Raw genomic sequence first — 20,071 nt, 5'->3', positions numbered from 1 at the left:
GGGATACCTGGGCATCAAGGACACAGTACCCCGGGGATACCAGGGCATCAAGGACACACTACCCCGGGGATACCAGGGCATCAAGGACACACTACCCCGGGGATAGATGGGCACCAAGGACACACTACCCCGGGGATAGATGGGCACCAAGGACACACTACCCTGGGGATAGATGGGCATCAAGGACACACTACCCCGGGGGATAGATGGGCATCAAGGACACACTACCCCGGGGATAGATGGGCATCAAGGACACACTGGGGATAGATGGGCATCAAGGACACACTACCCCGGGGATAGATGGGCATCAAGGACACACTACCCCGGGGATAGATGGGCATCAAGGACACACTACCCCGGGGATACCTGGGCACCAAGGACACACTACCCCGGGGATACCAGGGCACCAAGGACACACTACCCCGGGGATACCAGGGCATCTTCTAGATTGTAAGCTCTTCAAGAGAGGGTCCTCTCCTACTGTGTCACTGTCTGTATTCGTCTGTCATTTGCAATTCCAATTTAATGTTAAGGCCTGCATAATATTTTGGTGCTATATAAATCATGTTTAATAATAAAACCAAGGACACTACCTAGGTGTATCAGGGCATTAAAGACACACTACTCAGGGATACCAGAGCATTAGGGAAACACTACTTTGGAATATTGGGGCAGTAAGGACACACTACCTGGGGATACCAGGGCATCAGGAACATTACCTAGGTGTAGCCACAACCTGGTGATACATCATTCAGCTAGCCAGGGCTTGCAGGAGAATGCCAGAGCAAACAGCAGTAACATTACCTACCAGACTTTTAAAGCATTCAGGAACTTCTACTACCAAAGGAAGGGAATCCATGTTATCGGGTGACCCGATGAGAACCAGCAGAATTTCGTTAGTTTAAGTTAGTAATTTAAAATTTATACACTGTATATAAAAAAAAAAACAAAAACAAAGAAAAGATTGGTCCCTACTAAACCAATTTAGTTTTTTTTTTAGTTATTAAATTTAAAGAAAGGAACTGAACAGCAGGTGATTAGGACCCTAATCTGTTAGCAGAAAAAGGCACAGGAGGTCCTGGATGTGTGAATAGGTGCACAATCACAGCAACACACAAGAGGATTTTGAATTTGAAAAGTTCCTTTTAAAAGTTAACACTTATTCTTTATACAATTTACCATTACTTTAGGAATTTGCCTTTTATGATTTTAGGATTAGATTACAATAAAGAGTCACTGACTTTCCAAACTTTCTGTGGGAAAGGTAATTAAGCACAAAAGTGTCTGTGTTAAAAAATGTTCAAAAAACGTGTTACTTCTGGTCCCCCTTGCCCATTTAGCACCAAAGGGGTTAAGGTATCCTAGTCCCATTATCCTGGTTTCCCAGGGGCCATAGGGTGTGACATATTCCAGGACATTTCAGCTAGGTACACAGCCAGATCTGGCACAGCTGGATGATGTGAAATGGTTATAGTGTAGCCTACATCTCCTCCCTCTTCTTCCAGAACCACCACCACCTCCTTTCCTATTCTTCTCATTCTAGGGGGAGGGTCAGAGCTGGGCAGAGTTTGGGAAAACTCCCCACTGGTGTCAGCTGAGCAGATAATTGAAAGGTTTCTGTCTGACTAGCTGAAACTAGTTGGGAGAACACAAAGGAGGAGATAAGGAGAGCAGAGCACTGCTGGCTGAACTCAATCCAGAGCAAGGAGGCTGCTGAGAATAGAACCAACCAAACAGGTAAGCAGCACCAAATAGTTGTGTCCCAGCCACATTGATACTCAAACTTTTATTCATCCTCTTCCAGTACCAGCTGAGCAGAACCATCTGTTACCTTTAGAATTAGTCCAATGTTTTCAAAGAATATTCTCTCGACTTTGGAAACTCATCCAATATGCCTAAACTAATTGAATAAATATTGCAAATCAAAAAAAGAAAAAAAACTTTCATTCAAACTAATATCGACTGGCCAGAATTTTGTTGCCAATGATGGAGACGATTAAAAATAATGTTACTCGTGTTGTAGAAAAACGATTTTAAACAGTTGCATTTTTGTCTATTTGATAATTTATCATTTAATTGCAAAGTGCAGAACAAGAACATGTGTTGCAATATTTTAGCTGATGAGAAGTGACTTGTCCCTAGTTGTTGTTGATTGTGAATTGCCAAAAGTTTGGACACCGTTAGCGTGAATACCTAAGCATTACAGACCGTTCTAAATGCTCATTGTCACTGCAAACATTTTTTAAGAAATGTTTTATCCAATTTAAGAGCATTTAGTTTTCTATGTAGAAAAGGAACAAACCCCCTCCAACAAAAGGTTCAAAGTTTAGGAGGCAACTGTTGCAAAACTAGATATTAGGATACAACCACAACTTTCAAAATGTTTTATTGAATGCTTGGGAAAGAAATTCTTTGATCAGGGAAATGAATAATGTATTGCAGATATTTTCTAACACGTAGAAAAACTTTTTAACCAAACCACTGTTAAAGACAAGTAATTTTCTGTCTCTTATGCAAACCATATATTACTAAACCCAACGGGATTTTAATGCTGCAATTTAAAACTGAATGCATATAGTCCTAGAAATGTGTTTGCTTTTACAATGCCTTCAAGCCATTTCACAAAATGTATCCAAAACGTATATATAAATATATATTTCAGTACAACTCAAACGATAAACATATTTTATAATTTTTCAGTAAGCAAAGATTTGATATTTAACATCTATTCCTTTTCTCTGTTTTTAAGTCAAAGCATAATTAAAAGGTAATATCCAAAGTTAAGTCAAATGCTAATAGTAAAGTTACAGGCAGACCCGGTAGTCAAGTCTTGAAGGAGTACATTGAAGGTATGGACAGCTTAGAGCAAGCCTTGACCGGACCAGACCTGAGTTTGTAACATGTATAAAGCACTGCATGTTCTTAGTTTTTAATTTGTCATTGCCACCTTTAGTTCACATTGCACATTAGGAGTGCAGCTTAACTGCATGGGGGGCTTTGACAGAGATGGTTATGGCTGCCACTTTGATTAGGAATCTGATTAGGAAATGGAATAGGTTGCTTTTTCAATAATAAGAATGGAGTATAAGTAGGTGAAGGAATATGAACCCTAAATCCGGGATTACTAGAAGTACTAAGTGTTCCCTAAATGATGGAATCTTGAACAGCTACAAAGAGCACACATTACCAAGGTTCACTACATACATTGATTGATTTTCAATTATAGCGTTTGCATGCATAAATCATCATGATTGACTAAGTGTTTGGGTGTACCATCTATTTGTTTTGATGACGGACTGATTATATCTAACTGAAATATTTAATTATACCACAAAAAGTGGTTTTGAGGACTAATATATTATCAAGCTTGCCCACAGACTCCACCCCTTTTCTTAAGGTTGACTGATAGAGGAGTTCTGAAAGCACCCAAGATCTCCAGGACCTGGCAATGTGTATTAATATTACACCAGGTTCATGGCACAAGGATAGGCATACATCTTAGCAGTACCCTGGTTCTATTTACAGGAAGAAAAGACAAATGGTAAGAATAAACCAAAATTGGTGTCATAGATATTTTTGGAATTCTTCAGCAAATTAGTGGACGCCACCATGTCCATTTAGTTATTTCAGAATGATAAGTAGAAGATTAAAAAGTGGGTGGGTGTACATATGTATGTATATATATATATATATATGTAAATAAAATTATGTCATACCTGTAACTATGCTTCTGAAAACCAGAATTCAGAACCAAAGTTTAGGACTATGTGTTCTCATTTCCAGATTGAATGAAAAGGTACGAATACTTTGTCTTCTTTTTATAATTTAGTTTTAGTTTGCCAAACTCTATGCCAAAAAGTTTTTTTTCCTCTAAATGCTGGCACCTATTGTGTATCATTCTCACTACTAAAACTTTTGTGAGGAAACAATACCCAGTGTATGAGCTCATTGGCTGCTGAATGCACCATGGGTAGGCAGTCTATTATATTAGATACTTGCTGCTCTGGGCTGCAAGGCTCACAGATGCTCATGTCAATGACTAGCCCATTCATAGCATGTTGCTGTCCATCACAAACCCTGCAGGAGGTCTGTAGAGGGGTGGAGAGCTGTGACTATAGTCCAAGTGCTATTGTGGGGGTCAAGAGGGTAGAGGGGTAAAGAAGGACAGGATGCAAGGGACTGCATTTTTTATGTTAAACTCTATAGGCATACTAGGCACGTGCCCATGATACCATTCTTTAGGGGGTGCATACAATTGGTTAGTAGTTTTTGTCCTTTTTTTCTACTTGTTTTGTACTAAACCACACTGCTTTCCCCATTAACATTTGCAAAACATGGTTGTTTTGTACAAAAGAATGAGCTTTCTACAAAGAGGACTTGCTTGAGCTTGATATAAAGAAAAACTGGAGTTTTGCTAAAGAATAGAAGGATTCAAAACATGGAGGGTTGCCTATGGCAAGCAGACCCCCCCCCCCCCAAGGCAAAACAACTAAACAGGAAATTAATGACAATTTCATTAAATTGGCTTTTACTGAATAAGTTTGTCATGTTCTATATAGTCAGTGCAAGGTACAGAATGCTTAAGGTTAGTACCTAGCACTGCATGTTCTTTTTTTTTCTAAAGCACCCCAAAACCTCAAAGTGACCTAATACACAAAATCCGATTTCCAAAAAGTCATTGGCTACCCAGCCCCCTACACCTCAATTTTTGTCCCATCAATGTAAAAAGTGCCCCTACTGGGCAAATCAGGAGGACATATGGCCAAAGTCAACAGGAATTTTCTATTTGCATAATAAAGTCCACCAGGTTGAATGGCTTCTCAGATCTCTAGAAGGTAGCCAAGCGTGCAACACAGGGTAGCTACCCTGAAGTGTCCCATCAGAATTAAAAATAAATAAAGTGGTGTTTTACTTAGCTTTGTTCTCTAGGTCACTGTACTGTATTGTCAACGAAAGACACTTCATAGGTGTGGAGGTTCCATAGCTTTTTTATTTTACCTTTCCATCTGTTTTTGAAGAGTGCAGCCATCTGTGCAATTTGAGCATTGACACATTCTGTTTGTGTTACACGTCTATTTGTTGAAGAGATTGTGTCTCATGCATGCAAAGCTGTAATAGCTAAACATTTTCTAATACATTACTTTATTGTAAGATTTCTTCAACTGTATAAATAAATTGAAAGAATATTTGGTGGAAGTTAGAAAACAAATAGTTTGAGAAATATTGTATGAGTAGAAAAGGAAAGCCAAGGACGTGACACCAGTAAATATGAGAAATATTGCATTAATTAGGGACATATTGTTTTGTTTGCTACTGTTACACAGTAAAACAATACAGCCGACTTTTGCTCTTTTCTCTGCTATTTACACATTCTTAGTAAATGTCAGAGCAAAATACAAAAGACATTTTCAGTATATCTCTGCAATGCATACATAGATTTATGTGCTTTTCAGACTCTGCAGGTTTAAAATTATAGCGGAGTGAAATGCACTCAGCTTCTAATAATGGCCTGACAATACAAAGTTTTATTCAGACTTTAAGTGCTGAGCTATGGAGTTCTCCCTCTTTTCCCATCTCTACAACACAGGATGAATTGTTTTTCAGTCCAAACTAAAAAGGAATGGTATATTTACCAGAATAAACTCTTAAATAAATCTTAAGTTTGTTGTGAAGCCCTGTAGAGATGTCAGATAAGACATCTGATTTCTGTCACTGGAACCAATCTTCTGTGATAGTTTTCAGTGACAGAGAACAAACGTGTTTAGTTCAGTTGTCGCCAACTTTTTGGAGCTCACGGACCACTAAATTTACGAACTCCGGACCATGCATGTGCGGGGAGCCGTGTGTCACTCAAAGAGGAAGAAACTTCCCCCAGAGTGACGTCATGATGCAAGAACCCACGCACCCAGGTCTGAGCCTGCCATGGGAGAGTGGGTGGGTTGTGTCCAGAGATACAACCAGCCCACCGCTCTGAGCCTGCGATCTGTACGGGAAACATTGTCCGTGGCTCGGCCGCAGATCACCAAAATTTTCTCACAGACCACCAGATGGCGACCGCTGGTTTAGTTCTATGGAGAGAGGAGGGGTGAGGACGAGTGAGCAGCACCCCACTGTGCTCTCCTCCATAGGAAAGCCAGAGCAGATTGATGAACAACGTCAGGGGAACACTGAACACACACTAGATTTTAGCCTAAGGGTTCACCTGCGACAACAATCATCTGACTTGCATACATAACTTTACGTGTACAGATAAGCAGTTTGGACGATAGGAAAGTGAATGTAATGCACAATACGTCACAGCAAGTTTAGGCACATTCTAGGATGGGCAAATATATTTCCAAGATATTAGATGATCCATTTAAACATTAGAGGAATTCTGGGATTTCCAGTATTGATTCAAGTTTTACTCCACAAGTGGTGGTATGGAAAGGATGGGTTGCCCAACAGCCATGTTCCCAGTACATGCACCAATTACTTGGCCAATGAAGCACCCTTAGCATTCCTGGTATAGACCCCAGAGGCTACAGGAATCCATGAAGTTCAGGACACTAATAGAAGGATTAGACTATAGAAGTATTCAAATATCTACTGACTCCATAAAGGCGTTGTTAGGGCTCTACTTTAAGATAGAAAACCCCTTTAACTTCGAAGAGTTTAAAAGCCATTATGCAAACTTCACTTGCGCTCACTCCGTACATCCCTTGTTGACCTCAATGGCTCTCCCCACTTCATTAAACTCCATTAAACCCTCTCATGTGGCTTCTCAAATATTTATACAGCTTTTAATATGCTTTATTTGACCAACATCCAAGGCTCTCAACCTGCGCATTCCTAACAAACGAGACTCCCTTATTTCCTTAAGCACCGTGATCCAGTTAAACTTAATTGGGCAATTAATGGGTAATCCCAAGTTTGGAGACAGGAACATGACATGAAATGCTATTCTTGATCTTACGTATGTTTGAAATCTGCAGAAGTTGTGGCTTCTAGCCAATGTTAACATTAGATTATTGACTTTATGGAAAAAGGAAAAAAAAAAAAAAACTAGGGGGACTTGAGTTCCTATGCTCAGACGCTAACTGCTTTTCAGCCTGGAGCTATGTACTGAAGTTCTTCTAGAGTATGGTTGCTCGTTATTTTATGTACCTCTTCATAAAGGCAAATTTTTACTGCGTAAACCAGATGTGTCTGAATTTAAACACCTCCATAAACTTTGCATGTTTCTTGCCAAATTCCTATATTCGTGTCTATGTAAACGTTTCTTTAGGCAATCCCTTTATAATGGATTTAAACATCCAATGCAATTTGCTATATAATAAGCATATTAAAATGTAATATATTACAGATTACCAGTCTTTAGAAGTGGGGACTGCCTATGTTTTTTTTCAGGCTGTATTTTCATCTGTTGACCCTGTCAGTAACTTTTTTCTAGCGTGAAAATATTCACTTGCTGTACACTATTTATTTCCCTCTCATCTCCATTGTATAGTGTGTAGAAGTTATCTAAATCAGGAGAAAAGTCAGTGTTGCTGTTTATAAAGCACTGAATCTGACATTCCCTTGTGAAGAATCTACCAGGTCCATATGATTCAATAGCAAGAATTCATTCTCCACCAGGCAATGCCAGATTTACTGCTTTTTAAATAGACCTACATTGTGACTTTTCACCTGATTTAGATAACTTTTATGCAATGGAGACGAAAGGGGAAGAAGTAGTGTAGTTCACAGATAGGAAATCTGGAAACAAACTTGTTTAAGATATTCTTTAGGTGCACAGGAAGACATGAATGGCGCTGGAGTGCCTGGCAAGATCAACAAGTATTTTCTTAGGCTTTTAGCTTAAGAAAGAAAAGTGAATGTAGCCATTGCATCCATAGATGAGTAAAGCTGCGTACACACCTGCAATTTTTCTCGTTGGAAAGGATCTTTCACGATCCTTTCCAACGAGAAAAGACTGCACGATGCATGAACGATGCTGTACATACAGCACCGTTCATGCTCTATGGAGAGGGGAGGGGGAGAGCGACGGAGCGGCACCCTGCTGCGCGCTCTCCCCTTCCCTTTCATTACAATCGGTCGTCGTCCATCGTCCATGGATCCGCCAGGACGGTCGTCGGATGATGGACGACGACCGACTGTACACACGGCAGATTTTCGCCCGATAATTGGCCGATACCGATTATCGGGCGAGAAAAATTTGCCGTGTGTACGCAGCTTAAGCCTTTTTTACAATATAGTATTGTTGGGTTTATAACTACAGTTTAACAAATATAGGATTCACTAAAAATCTCAAAATCTAAATCTACACAAACTGTTATTGCATTAATATATTGACTGATGACAGTCATTTATCATTAAAACAATTGTTTGTTTTTTTAATCATATTTATTGGCATCATGAGCAAGTTGTTCTTTCTTCCCCCAAACTGATTGAATAAAAAAAAAAAAACCAAGAGGCTTCCTATGATTTATGAATTTCCTATGATATATATGTATTCACATGCAAATGGAACATTGTGCAAGATGATCTATCGCTATGTATTTGTGAAGTTTGCGGGATACAATTTTTATTTTCTTGAAGTCAACCCAACATGTTTATCCAAGCAAACCAATGGACATTACTAGAAAAGTGCAGGTGGGTAGTGGTTCATGTAAACTCTATACCGGTAGTACAAGGTCCTGCCTGATTGGATACAAAATGACCTGATAGTTTAAGCAAGTCATACTTTTTCATAGTTTTTCTTAAGGAGCTTTTACAGTCTGATTGTAAAATCACATTGCCATTTGTAGGGTATATAGTCAACACAAATAGCACACTTACAAGATGATATATTATAGGCTCATTGAGGCTGGTTTATTGAGTATTAACCCCAATGTAAAGTCCATTACAATTATTTTGACGTTGATATAGGATAGCAAAGCATGCTGTATGGTAGCTATGTTGACTGTTATTTCTGGCATTTCATTGTTTTGAGGTGGTGGCACGCAGGCCTTTCTGTCTGTTATGATTGGGTTTTCATACCCCTTTATGTCCAGACTAGCTCACATATTGTTCTGAATGTTGTATTATGGTGCTGGGGATTAAAATATTGTGTGCGTCTGGCTGACTGGAGTGTGAATTGCAGATTTTCAGGCTTCTCTAAATCCTGGTCGAGGCCCCAGATGGGAATCGCTCCCCCTTAGGGAACGTACCATGCTCAGTCCTGTGGCTGGAATGTGCCTGGGGCTGTTAGCCTTGCACAGGTCACAGTCAGCATACAACAGATGGACTGGACCATAAAAAAACATCAGTCACAGGTGGGGAGGGGAGGTGGTGTTTTCTTGATTTAAACCTTCTCCAGGTAGTCTTGATACTCAGAAAACCCTGGTGAATGGTAAAATAATAACTACTATATGCATGTATTGGTTTATTTAAAGCTTCAATGCAAAGATATTGATGTGCAAACTGTACATCATTGCATTTTTTACTAGTTGATTGAATAAACCTGCAAACATAGGTGAGATGGGAGAAAAAAAAATAGTGCAGCATGTTTTTAGTCTACCATATTAACATTTACAATAATCATGAAATTTGGTGGTCAAAGGCAGAAGTACCCCTTATATTGATTCTCAGTGAAAAACTGACCGCTCACGTTTGTGTCAATTGTAGGAGGACCACCTTACTTAGTTGTCCAGTGGGAGAGGGGCTTCTTTTTATTGGTGGTCAGTGGCTGACCCTTTATATTGGCAATCAGTAGAATTGACCTCTTACATTGGGGCCAAATGGCTGAAAGGCCATCCTACTTAGTTGTTGGATGGCCCGTTTTATTGGTGGTCATCGGGTGACTAACAGTTTTTTTTTGGCAGGCAGTGGAAAATTGACCTCTAAGAGGGTTCAGAGGGAAAATAGCAGTAATGATCAGACAAGGGTTTCAAAAGAACCCCCCTTCCATTCCACCAAAGAATTATTGGCCAGGGGGTGCCTCATACATAAAATTACCTCCCATGGCAAGCATTCAAGCTCATCTCATGATTATCTTGTCTTTATGACCATCCTAAAGAGCTGAAAATTGCTACATTTGACTGTCTTGAATCCTGCAGGGAAAGAAGGCCACTATGAGAAGGCCACTTATCGTGCTATTCCCTTTAGTAGCCAGTAAAGTTTTTTCTGACCCCTCGCTAATTTAGTTATGCTAAGTTGCCCAGGGTTAACCATAAACTCAAGAAAGTTGGACCCTGGTAACAGCCATTTCACTGTCCAACAAAGTGCCTCTGCCATGACATTCTCATAGAGCAAATACAAAAAAATTTATAGAATTCTCGCCTTTGGCAAGCGGTTTCAATTAAAAAGGCAGCATAGATTTAGGTCAAGTGAAAACCATTTCATAAAAGGTGGTCCAAACATACCTTAGATAGGAAAACTAAACTGATTGGGTGACACAGTCAGTACAAACTGTTCTTTTGGACATTTTATGAGTTGCTTATTAGCTATTATTTCTATTGCTTATTTTTACTTACTCCTAAATAAAAGTTGTAAAGAGAAAATTACAAAATGTCATCAATGAATGCCTAACCAATGTGTTTTGTACAGGATTAGTGTCATTATGATCAGAACAGCAAAACCAATTTCTAAATCACCAAGGAAATTACTTCTACATGATAAAGCACTAGGTGCCTGCAACAACCCAGTGTAACATCTTATTCTCAACACATACGAAAGCACAATTAGGCAGGTTAATGATGAAGAAAAAGTAACACAGTTCTGTTAACATTCAGGTCCTGGTTTAGGAGATTTACACTTCTATCCAAACAAAACAAAAACTGCAAATTCTCAGCTATTCATATGCAGAATTTCACCACCCCTATGATGGCTATTGACATTGAAAATCAGGGCAACTTGTTTTGTAACTACTTTAAACTAGCTTTTAGTTGCAAATGGAGGCCATGAAAGTTTTCGGAGGATCTCCTAGATTGTAAGCTCTTCAGGGCAGGGTCCCTCCACCTGTGTCACTGTGTATTCGTCTGCCATTTGCAACCCTTATTTATTGTACAGCACTGTGTAATATGTTGGCGATTTATAAATCCGGTTTATTAATAATAATAATAATAATAATAATAATAATAATAATAATACCTGCTTATTGTAGATTACCTTGACTGTGTAGTCATTTTATGTTATGGAAATTTGTCTTATGGTAGCTGAAAGTTACCAAAAATTTTAGTTAAAAAGATTACGCAAGTTATGCAAAAAAAATATACTAACAGAGTCTATACATAAAGCCAAGGGGAAGAAGACAACAGCATTTGGTTTCAGAAAAACATAGCCTCCAAATTAGGGACAGCTGGGGGCTACGATATTTGTTCTAGTGATGGAAACGCCTAGAAATAGGGATAATTTGCTCCTCAAGTTGGTCAAAAGCATAACAGTAGTTTGATGGCCCAAACAGAAGCTAGTGCTTTCCATCAAACAACATATATTAGTCCTGGGGCAGTGACTTAATGACTAGGTTGAGCCTCACTCCCCAGGAACTAGCACGTAGACCATAAATAAGATGGGGAATGGTCAGGACCAGATGTAAAGAGGGTCACAAGAAGCTCAGGGCCTAGGGTGGTAATTTTTGAGGGGAAGGGGAAATAGACTGTCTTTTGTTTAATAATTACATTTGCTTTTGATGTAAGTCTGCAGGGTAGAATAGTAGTAATGAGCTAATCCTACGTAGAAGGCCTTGGGAATCTGAGGTGAAAGAATGAGGCACCACAAAAATGGCCTAGGGGAGCACTTACGAAAGCATACGAAATCCAGCTCCAGGAACAGTTACATTCATCAGACACTCACAGGTGTTTTCCTACATCCTCTAGGGGACCATTGACACCATTTACATTAAAAAGTCAAACATCAGCTTTTGGCTATATGCAGTACATTGTAGTGTAGTTTTTAATTCTTGGAAGTAATTATCTGCAGCATAATTTATAGTGTATGGAGCTAATTTTTTAATTGAATAATAAAAAAACAAAACAAAAAAAAGATATACGATAGTCAAATTTTTTTATTATCCTTACTTTACCCCATACCCCGTCAGGTGGAGGACACAAGGATCCCAAATTAAACAAATTTAGATATTTCAACAGAAATTTCCGTTCTAAAAGATTTAAATGCTGCCATTGATGATCTCCTTTTTAAGATTCTAGTAGTCAGGCTGTCCCCACTGTCCTGGAACAATTGAGAAGCCAGTAAAGCTGAAGCACCAGATTTGCATACTGGGTCAGTAACTCTGAACTATTAAAGGCAGTGGACTGGAAATATCTTAATTTTCCTATAACACAATTCCCATGAGGCAAGGCTTTCATCTAATAATTACTTTACTGTTGCTCCGGGAGTAGGTACATACTCCAAAGTCTTATCCTAGGCAGATTGCTGGGTGACCAGGGCTAAACTACTGAGAGATCACCAAGTTTTAAAGTTTACATTAATTTTGCTAATTAAGAAGCAATCCAGTTTTCAGGACAGATCATTTTGAATGTGTTCTGCCCTACCCATTAGAGAATTACCCCTGCCCTAACTTCTGAGTAAACAGGCCATTCATATGAATAACCCAGCATGCATCTATGTGGTTGGACAAAGACAACTAAATATATGCAAAACACAACTTGTAGTGTTTCCTAGTAATAACTATAAATCACATGGAAAAAGAGTTATTTTGCGCTGCATTGAAAAGAAGATAAATACCTGCACAGTAATTATTATTATTATTATTATTATTAATAAACAGGATTTATATAGCGCCAACATATTACGCAACGCTGTACATTAAATAGGGATTGCAAATGACAGACTAATACAGATAGTGATACAGGAGGAGAGGACCCTGCCCCGAAGAGCTTACAATCTAGTAGGTGGGGGAATTTCACACACAATAGGATGGGAGATATGTAGTGGTGGGAAGTAGTGGTGGTTTCAATTGACAGAAGAAGACGGGTGGGCAAGTTTGAAAAAATGGGTTTTGAGCGCTCTTTTAAATGAGCATAAAGTAGGAGCAAGCCGAATAGGACGAGGAAGACCATTCCAGAGAGTTGGAGCAGCTCTAGAGAAGTCTTGTAACCGTGGGTGTGATGAGGGTATGAGTGAGGAAGTCATTAGTAGGTCATTGGAGGAGCGGAGAGAGTGGCAGGGGGAGTATTTTTTTAACCATGTCAGAAATGTAAGTGGGACAATAACTGTGTAGGGATTTGAAGGCAAAGCACAGGAGCTTAAATTTGATACTAAGGTGAAAAGGAAGCCAATGGAGAGAACTACAAAGAGATGTAGCAGAAGAGGAGCGGAGGGAAGGATGGATGAGTCTGGCTGCAGCATTCATGATCAGTAATTCATGATCAGTAATCAGCTGACAAATGCCTAGAAACCTCATACAACCGCTACATGCAGATTTCTAGGCATTTCAAACATCACAATGGTGAACTAAGCCTTAAAAGAATTCCAAGACTGTACCGATTATCGCTATTTTCAAACATTTGACATGGGAGTATGCACAAGTAAATTCATTCTTTTTGGATTTGCCAATCCACCTTTGGATCAAATTCTTTACCTGCATTTAATTTATAGGCAGAAGTCCTTGAGAAGCGATGCAGACTGCAAATGTAACACAAAAAGACAACTTATTAAAAAAAAAGTGTTGCAGTTTTATTTTAAGCGAAGAGGATGTAATGAATAGAATATTTGAAGCTTGTAGTGTGGTTTTTTAGAGTTTGCAGAATGTAAGGTTACCTCTTCTATAGAGAATTCATGAAGAGCCCTGAAGAGTACATTATCTATGGTTGGATGGATAACACATTATTCTCTGTGGATGGGGCTGCTTTTGTGAGCTGGCCTTTATTTTTGGATTCTTTAGGGGTTGTACAGGAATCCTTAGCAGCAGCATCAGCAGGGGGCATCCTGTGTGCGCGAGATTACTCACCGCACTCTTATTTTCCGGCAGTAGAAATGTGCTGGGTTAATGGGCCTGCCATGTGTCTCGTTTTTCCCAGGCCTGTTATTTTTACATTCTTCTTGGATCCTCCTACAGAACTTTATAGGCTTATAATACACTCATCAAGTTAAAGTTTCTGGGAGCCTCATGAATGTAACCATTTTGTTGCAGAAATTTATGAACCGCACTTCTACCTTTCAAAATGAGAAGCTGTAAGGTGATTTAGAATGTATTTAGCTTCTAATTAACCCTTGGTATATATCTACCTTTTATGAAGAATGTGGGATTAGATTTTCTGTACAGTTTAATCGCCGTTGGTGTCTCTGCCATATAGATTCACTCTATTTGTCATGCTGACCATTGCCTTGAAATTAAAGTCTTTTAGCCACTAGGAGGACTTGTGACAAAACAAGGGTAATATTTCCAATAAAATATGAATACAATTATGCGAGTAGCTTAAGTTTAAATATTTTACTTATTATCATACACAATTTTCAATACCTTTTGGTCATAGTTTAACAAAAAAATCAAGGGGGAAAGTATAAGAAATTGTCTACATCAGGGGTGTCAAACTCAGGCAAATCTGGCCCGCACTAAAGTTATATTTGGCTTGCGAGAAAATACTATGTAATGTCTATTAGAGCTGTCCCACCAGTAGACTGCTAATACTACATATCCCAGAATTCTCTGCTGGCACCTCAATCAGGACCCACAAGTTTCCCCTCCTCTGTTGACATTCATTAGTGACCTTCCTCAATTGTAGATTTTTTTTTAATAAATATCAAGGTTGGCCCCCGGCGGGACCTTGTCCAAGTTTTTCATTTTGGCCCACTGTGTATTTGAGTTTGACATCCCTGGTCTACATAGTTGATGTGCAGTTTGGAACAAGTAATTTTTCTTCCGAAACATTTTAAGATTTTAAAAGTAACCTTCCTCGTAAAAAGATATGAAATCTGAAAAATGTTCTGTTTCAAGTTTATTTGAGTGACTATTAATGTCTCATACAAGTCTGAAGACAATCTTGCAAAAGCCTTGAACCATTCTTATTTCTTACACTAGTGACCAGTTTCTCTAAGCAAGAATGACTATTAAAGAGGACCTAACCTGTCTACTAAACATATACTTATCACCATTTGGCTTCCAGGTCACAAAAACCATTTAAAATAAAAGGTATTAGGCCTTTTTGTTTATTATACTATATGATTTTCAGTTTTCGCTCTTTAAAAGTGGTTATGGCAGGCAGTATGTATTTCTGGTTATGGCAGGCAGTATGTATGGAAAAGCCAGTACTTCCCTATTCTTCATGGGGAATTCACTGCATGCTAAGAAACTGAATTCTAATACCAATCCATTGTTATTGTATTGCCAAAGGCTACAGGGTGAAAAACTGCAGCTTAACCAAAGTTTGATCCTCCCTTTAGGAAGTTTCCTGAAATGGTCTGTTTAGGTTTCTCCTTCACTCATTGAGCTCCACATACGTTTGCAATTGCAGGAATTACCAACAACTGAAAATGTCTAAAAAGGACCTCATCTTGACAGTTCTTACCTGGAACAACTAAATTTTAGTACTCGAAATCTGAAACTGAAATCTGAGTCACCAAATACATAGTCTTTAACATGTTAAAGTGTACCTGTATTATGCACTATACAGAGTTATACATTTTCTGGATAGAGGAGTCTACAAAAAGTGTCCTACATTCACCAACCAGGGAGAAGATCAACACCCAAATTTTCAGTGCATCTCCATATGATGGTATAGGTGTTGATCTGTACTTGTTTGTTCTGCCAGTCAAATCACCTCTCCTAAATTGTGCCCATGAATGCACAGACAAGTAAGCGCTTTTGAGCATCTGCTGCAGGGTATTGCACACAGTAAAAATACTTGGGTGATGCACCCCTGGACTCTCACCAGGTGATCATTGTCATTACACCATGTACACCTGGCCAAGCAGCATCGCCTGTTGTATCTGGCCTCTTTGAGTCTCTGATCTACAATGAACCATTGAAGCTAGAGGAAACTAAGATCTGCTGATCCGCATACTAAGTCAGTGGCACAGCCAAGAAATCAGCATTGTCCATAGAAAAGTTAACATTTCCAAACACTTTTTTTCTCAGTACAGATCACTTTTCAAAGCATAATGAACCAGCAAAATGTAAAACTTTTTTGTAAACCCTTATGCATTGTTTTAATCTGCTCTCTCTTTTACAGGATGGAATTGCGAGCTTTGTGCATCATTGTCTTGGTGGCAATCCTTGCCGTCAGCTCTCAGGCCGCCAAAAACAAGAAAGGTGATTTATGTTCCCATCTGCTGATGTTTCTTTACCCTTTTTTCCTTTCCACATTAAACTAAGACCAGTTCAACTCCCCAACAGTCAGGGTTATGTTGATCAACTGACACAAAAGTAGCTAATAATCACCGATAGATAGCAACATCTCTCTGCTCCATCCTCCAGTAAATCCCTTCAGCAGTTAATCCAGTATGTAGCTGGCTTAAATACGGTTGTCTGTATTATAGCTGCCTGGAGATCCACACAATTACTAAAATGTTATGGAAGCTTTAGGTGATATAGATATATATGGGACAACAACAGTCTCCCGGTTAAGATTATTTGAGCTCCTAGCAACATACACATGGCCCACCGTTGTCACCACTAAGAATTGACAAATTAGGAAAGTGCTTATAGACAAGGAGTGGCTGAAGGAAATCTCTGGTGCAAAAAGGATTTAAAAGCAGCTTTTCATAGCAATGGTTTGATGCTCCATGTCTAAGCAAAATAAATGCAATCCAGTTAGGGTTTAGATCTCTAGCATAACTTCCTTTTGTTGTTCTGTTTTTTATAAATCTCTGTATTCAGGCCGTCTCCAGTTTTTAAACATATACCTTTGCCATCCCTCTTTTTTTTCAACAGACAAAGGTAAAAAAGGTGGATCGGATTGTTCAGAATGGAAGTGGGGCCCTTGTGTGCCAAACAAACAGGATTGTGGTCTGGGAACTCGGGAGGGGACATGCAAAGAGGAGACAAATAAACTAAAGTGCAAAATTCCTTGCAACTGGAAGAAACCATTTGGAGGTGAGAAAGTGGGCCAATGAGTCTGTGCCAACTCTTCCCAGGAACTGTCTGAGTTAGAACTCATACCATGCCATTATTTATCCCTTGAGACATGCGAAAAACCCAATGTCCTTCTATTGTGTACCAAAGGCATTACAATGCCTGCTTGGTTGTATGGGATTTCTTTGTATGTAATTACTATTTATTACCATCGGAAGCCTATTGATTGCATATTCTAATAATTTTAGCATAAAAAACTGTATATAAATCTAAAATCTGTGTTCTGTACTTGTAACCATATAGCATTATACAGTTTTCCTAGGCCATTTTTTTTTTTTTAATCCAAGCAATTTCTAGCAACATTGCCAGTTGCCCATTGGGTTTATGATCCAAAAGACCTAATAAATAGCCGAATGGGCAACTGAAGGAGCTTGGGACAGACTCATAAAATAATGGTGACCATGCTGCCAAGCGTGTTGAAAAAGTTGAATTTGCATACACTGTAAGCCCAGTGGGGTATTGTACCTTAAGTACTCAAAAACTCTTTGGATGTCACACAGATAGAGGTTGACTTGGCTTAACACTATTCCATCTATATTTCTTTCCCTAGCTGACTGCAAGTACAAGTTCAATAACTGGGGTGAATGCAATACAGAGACTGGAGTCAAGATTCGCACTGGAACACTGAAGAAGGCCATGTACAATGCAGAGTGCCAGCAAACTGTTGAAGCTACCAAACCCTGCTCTGTTAAAATCAAGTCTAAATCTAAAGGTAAGTTTGCCAGAACATTTATTTATGATCAGTGGTTCTTTAAAACATGACCGATTGATAGCTCCTGTCTCCTAGTGGAAGTCTAAGTCAGGTCCAATCTGGGTGAAATCAGGTTTCCATAAGGCCAACAAAGTTTATTTTATCACCAAAGCTGGATTTTTGATGTAGTCACTGGAGATGACACAGGTACACCCCCTATACAGGATGATCATAGAACAATAAAATTCATTCTTTTTATTTCTTTCTACAGGCAAAAAGGGGAAGGGGAAGGACTAAAGACTTAGAAGAAAAAGGTTCCAGTGGGGTCTGAGCCCCGAAGAACAGTCATCAAGTGCCCTCTACAGTCTTTCTTCTACATGCACTCTTCTGCCCTCTCCCTATTACCCTAATATTTCTATTTTTAATCACTAAATGTCTTTAGGAAGAAAAAAAAAAAACAAAAAAAAAAAATAAAAAAGCAAAAGGAATGTAAAAATAAAAGATACAATCTCTCCGCTCACAAAAAAATATCCCATCTTCAATATTTTTCTCTAAAATTTCTGCTACTGTCTGAAACCCCCAATATATAAACCTTCCCTCGCCTTCCTTTTTCCCATACATACTGTAAGTGGTATCATATTTCTGTGTTTTTTTTATTAGGAAAATTCCTTTTTGTTTTTTACCGTTTTGTTTTTAAATAAATGTACAGTTTGAATTTGTAGTACCGACTCCTGTTTGATTGTTATTTGTATGGTGTTTACTAGGGTTGAGTCTGGACCTAGAATATTGGACATCTGTGATAGAATTTATTTTTGTTACAACCCTTTTTATAGATAATTTTTTTTATCATCAAATTAAACAAAATACTAATTGTTTTTTTTTCCTGTAGCTAAACATAATTTGTATACCAATAAAAGTTTATTAAAACAAAACAAAACACAGATAATTGCCAACTGGTTTTATAGGGATTTAAATTACAGTAATATGATCCTTTTGCAAGTGTGCCATATGTGAGCTACAAAGACAATACATAGAGCCCAGCAAGTGGGAACAAACTATTCAACTGAATACAATGGTGGTTAGTAAACAAAAAGAGGAATCCCCATATGCCCGGTGGCCAGCAAGAGGGGAGCAATGCCCCATACGCCCGGTGGCCAGCGGGGGGAGGGAGCAATGCCCCATACGCCCGGTGGCCAGAAGGGGTAGGGAGCAATGCCCCATACGCCCGGTGGCCAGAAGGGGGGAGCAATGCCCCCCATGCCCAGTGACAGTGGTGGCACAACTGTAGGGTAGGAGTTTGATCTACAAGGAATAGGGAAATTTAACTAAAATATATACTCTGAGCTCATAGCTAAATATACAACCGAAATCCAATATGGAGGCCCATTTACCTGCAAAAAGACTTTTATTTCTACCTAACTATAACTGTGATTTACATTTCACAAAAAACAGCAGAACCAAATGAGTGACCCAACTTTGCTTCACTTGAGTAGTGCAGCTTGGTCATCTCCCTGGCCCCAGCCTGGGAAAAAGCATCACCTATAGCTAATTAACTCATTCCTCTGTTCCCTCAACCTATTAGTTGCCTACAAATTAAAAAAGACATATATATCAGGTTTTACTGCCTAGTGAGTGTTGGGGTACGTCAGACCACTGAAAACAGAGCGGTACTTCCAGGGTACTTGCTTCTTTACTGAGACAGTGACAAAAGACTTTAAATTTAAGTTTTTAGATGCCCATGAAATGTATTTAAATATATACCTACATATACACTTTCTTGCAACACAGAATAAAGAGTTGCTACACATACTCTTGCTTGCCATTGAGAAAGGAAGGGGGCTACATAAAGTGATAATTATTTCAAGTGATTTCTTTTAACAAATGGGTTCTTTGTTCATATGGGGCACTACACTGGTGTGAACTAGGGCTGTGGTTCCGAGTATGGTCATAAGCCTTGCAGCTTGTCAATCAGCACCTGGGCACTGCTTTCTAGATGGACAGCGTTGCTTCTGTTGCTGAAATCCTCCCACTGATCTGCAGTGTCTGGAAGGGGGGAGCACATGGAACACAACTAAAAGATTTATTTCAATTAGGGAAGGTAAAACACGTGTCTCGAGGCTTGTTCAATAATTAGTATCTTGATTTTGGACTTGTATTGACTGTTAAACATGGGCCTTTAGTTTTATTTTAACTGCTAAACAGATATGAAAACAGTTTTAAAACCTAAACAATAAATAGCATTTACTCCAAACTATTATAGTTTTCCTTTAGCAAAGTAAAGGAGCATCCGGCTTGCTCATGTGAAATGCCGTTTAGCGTGGGTGGAC

At 39.0% G+C, this 20,071-nt stretch overlaps 1 protein-coding gene across 1 annotated transcript; it reads left to right on the top strand.

Moving 5' to 3' along the window:
- Window positions 1-1,559: 1,559 nt before the first annotated feature.
- Window positions 1,560-18,465, top strand: MDK (midkine). Its single transcript, XM_072422035.1, has 5 exons — window positions 1,560-1,737; window positions 16,152-16,231; window positions 16,853-17,014; window positions 17,604-17,765; window positions 18,016-18,465. Exons 2-5 carry the CDS (start codon window positions 16,153-16,155, stop codon window positions 18,039-18,041), a joined length of 429 nt encoding a protein of 142 aa, XP_072278136.1. The 5' UTR covers window positions 1,560-1,737; window position 16,152; the 3' UTR covers window positions 18,042-18,465.
- The last annotated feature ends 1,606 nt before the right edge of the window (window positions 18,466-20,071 follow it).

Source organism: Pyxicephalus adspersus, chromosome 9, assembly GCF_032062135.1.
Source record: "Pyxicephalus adspersus chromosome 9, UCB_Pads_2.0, whole genome shotgun sequence".
NCBI lineage: Eukaryota > Metazoa > Chordata > Amphibia > Anura > Pyxicephalidae > Pyxicephalus > Pyxicephalus adspersus.
The sequence above is the reverse complement of the archived record's forward strand: the minus strand, read 5'-3'. Positions and strand labels throughout refer to the sequence as shown.